The sequence below is a fragment of the Limulus polyphemus genome, unplaced genomic scaffold, assembly GCF_000517525.1.
Source record: "Limulus polyphemus unplaced genomic scaffold, Limulus_polyphemus-2.1.2 Scaffold2950, whole genome shotgun sequence".
Taxonomy (NCBI): Eukaryota; Metazoa; Arthropoda; class Merostomata; order Xiphosura; family Limulidae; genus Limulus; species Limulus polyphemus.
In genome coordinates this window covers 70,899-73,923 of record NW_013668560.1, presented here as the reverse complement: position 1 = coordinate 73,923, position 3,025 = coordinate 70,899, and the positions used below count along the sequence as shown (strand labels likewise).

Sequence of the window (3,025 nt, the reverse complement as noted above, 5' to 3'; positions counted from 1 at the left end):
AACACTATGATACAACAATATCGAAGTAAGATGTATACTATGATATAACACTGTGATACAACAATATCGAAGTAAGATGTATACTATGATATAACACTGTGATACAACAATATCGAAGTAAGATGTATACTATGATATAACACTGTGATACAACAATATCGAAGTAAGATGTATACTATGATATAACACTCTGATACAACAATATCACAGTAAGACGTATACTACGATATAATACTGTGATACAACAATATCAAAGTAAGACGTATACTACGATATAATACTGTGATACAACAATATCAAAGTAAGGTGTATACTATGATATAACACTGTGATACAACAATATCGAAGTAAGATATATACTATGATATAATACTGTGATACAACAATATCAAAGTAAGACGTATACTATGATATAACACTGTGATACAACAATATCGAAGTAAGATGTATACTATGATACAACATTCTGATACAACAATATCAAAGTAAGGTGTACACTATGATACAACACTGTGATACAACAATATCGAAGTAAGATGTATACTATGATACAACAATATCGAAGTAAGATGTATACTGTGATATAACAAGTTTAAATACGGTGTAAGATGTGATATAACAATGTGTAAGTACAATATATATTTGATATTAAAGCGTGTAAATTCTACGTTAGGTTTGCTAGAACAATGCCTAAGTATAATATACGTTTGACATGATATTGTTGAAAGACAATGTTAGATGTGGTGTAACATTCTCTTGGAATCAGGTGTTTTATCCTGGTGTTGTTCAACACCTGTTTCTTATTGTTGTATTTGTTTTTTGTTATAATTTGCTCATTATTATTATTATTAAAATAAACTAGATTCAAGTTTTTTTTGTAGTTAAGCGTAAAGCCATACAATGGGCTGTCTGAGCTGTTTCCACCACAGGTATCGAAACCCGATAGTTAGTGTTATAAGCCTAATAGAATTACCGCTGAGTCACTGGGGTTGCAAACTAGCTCTAAGAGAAATAAAAAAGAAAAGAAAAAACCATTAAGCTACAGCATGTCTATTTCAGAGTTGAAGGTCACAAAAATATTGATCAATTGATCTGCAGAACATAGAATTCAATTGATGTAGCAAAAAATGATGTAGCCGGAGTAATAAAAAATCATTTAATTTTATATTTAGAACCTTGGTCGAAGGTAACTTTTTAAATCAGATTCGCCACCCATAGAAAATCTTGAACTTATATAACTGCTTGACATCGTAAGGTATTATTCAGTCAAGCTCGAAGACTTTGAAATTAAATTTAAATGTTTAGTTTTGATTCTAACCTTAAGTTTCATAATTTTCGCGAAGAGCTACGCAAATGACTAGCTATGCATAACCGTCCCTAATATTTAACTGGAAGACTACAGGGAACGGAGCTAGTAAACAGCAACCCACCCTCCTCCCACCAACTTTTAGGCTACTCTTATCAGACCGAATAGCGGGATGTGACCATCACTCATATAGAGCAGTCATAGCTGCAAAATACGAATATCATTTTTGTTGTTGTTGTTGTTGACAACAAAACGCGAACCACGAAACATCGGATTCACAGTCCAAGTGACAAAAATACATTTAGTATTTTCTCTCCAGATCATAACAATACATTTAGTATTTCCTCTCCAGATCAGAACAATACATTTAGTATTTCCTCTCCAGATCAGAACAATACATCTAGTATTTCCTCTCCAGATCAGAACAATACATCTAGTTTTTCCTCTCCAGATCAGAACAATACATTTAGTATTTCCACTCCAGATCATAACAATACATTTAGTATTTCCACTCCAGATCATAACAATACATTTAGATTTTCTCTCCAGATCAGAACAATACATTTAGTTTTTCCTCTCCAGATCAGAAACAATAGATTTAGTATTTCCTTTCCAGATCAGAACAATACATGTAGTATTTCTTCTCCGGATTAGAACAATACATTTAGTATTTCCTCTCCAGATCAGAACAATACATTTAGTATTTCTTCTCCGGATTAGAACAATACATTTAGTGTTTCCTCTCCAGATCAGAACAACCCATTTAGTATTTCCTCTCCGGATCAGAACAACACATTTAGTATTTCCTCTCCAGATCAGAACAATACATTTAGTATTTCCTCTTTGAGTCAGGATATTTAGAACTTCTTCTCCGAATTAGAATAATTCTTTCAGTATACTTTCACCCAATACCAAACTAACCAAGGAAAAACAGCATAGGAAGGTATACCATGTTTAATAACTGGCGTTTTAGGGTGAAATAGAACAGACAAATTAACTAAAGGTTAAAATTATTTTAAGAGTTTGTTGGCAGGAGTCTGTGCACGTGATCTACCAACGTGAGGGGATGTTTGACATTACGAGTTAACGTAAGTTTGGGAACAAATGTCAACTTAATATTAACATCCGATCAGAGTAAGATAAACTAAAAATCAACCTTGCCATCAGTACAACTAACTAAGAACGTTTTTCTTACGTTACTACTTATAAACATTATTTCATCGGTTGGATATCCTCGCTGTTAACGATATTTTCTTGTCATTCCACATTTTACATGAATTTATTTTTAAGATTCAAAGCATAAAGACAACACAGCAACCTGATTTTTATTTGATTAGGGTTGAAGGCAAGATACTACTCTCGATCACTTTCAGTTCCACGCCATCTTAAGGAGTTAAAGTCAGACACATGCTGGAACTGACACTTGTACAATGTGCACAAGTCCTTTAAATCTAACGAAACACGCTTTATAAACGTTAAAGTTGAGTCTCGGAACGCGTGTATTTTGCACGTAGAACAATCACAAGTTATAGTTTCATTTGATTTAAAGTGTTATATAAAGTACTTGCTAATGTTTTTGTCGTTTTTAGTTATTTTCTATTTTTGAATAAGTCGTTTTCTAAGTTCTCATTATCGAAGAAGAGACAAAAAGAAAGGATTGTAGTCCAAAGTTTGTTTGTTTTGTTTTGTTTTTTTAATTTCGCGCAAAGCTACACGAGG

General features: G+C 32.6%; 1 protein-coding gene across 1 annotated transcript in view; it reads left to right on the top strand.

Annotated features, from left to right (window-relative positions):
* The window catches only part of LOC106468291 (3-hydroxy-3-methylglutaryl-coenzyme A reductase-like), a 14,810-nt gene extending 13,620 nt beyond the window's left edge, over window positions 1–1,190 (top strand). The window contains exon 14 of the mRNA XM_013928710.2: window positions 1,173–1,190. Within this exon, the coding sequence (XP_013784164.1) occupies window positions 1,173–1,190 (18 nt within the window). The remainder of the gene's footprint in view (window positions 1–1,172) is intronic.
* The last annotated feature ends 1,835 nt before the right edge of the window (window positions 1,191–3,025 follow it).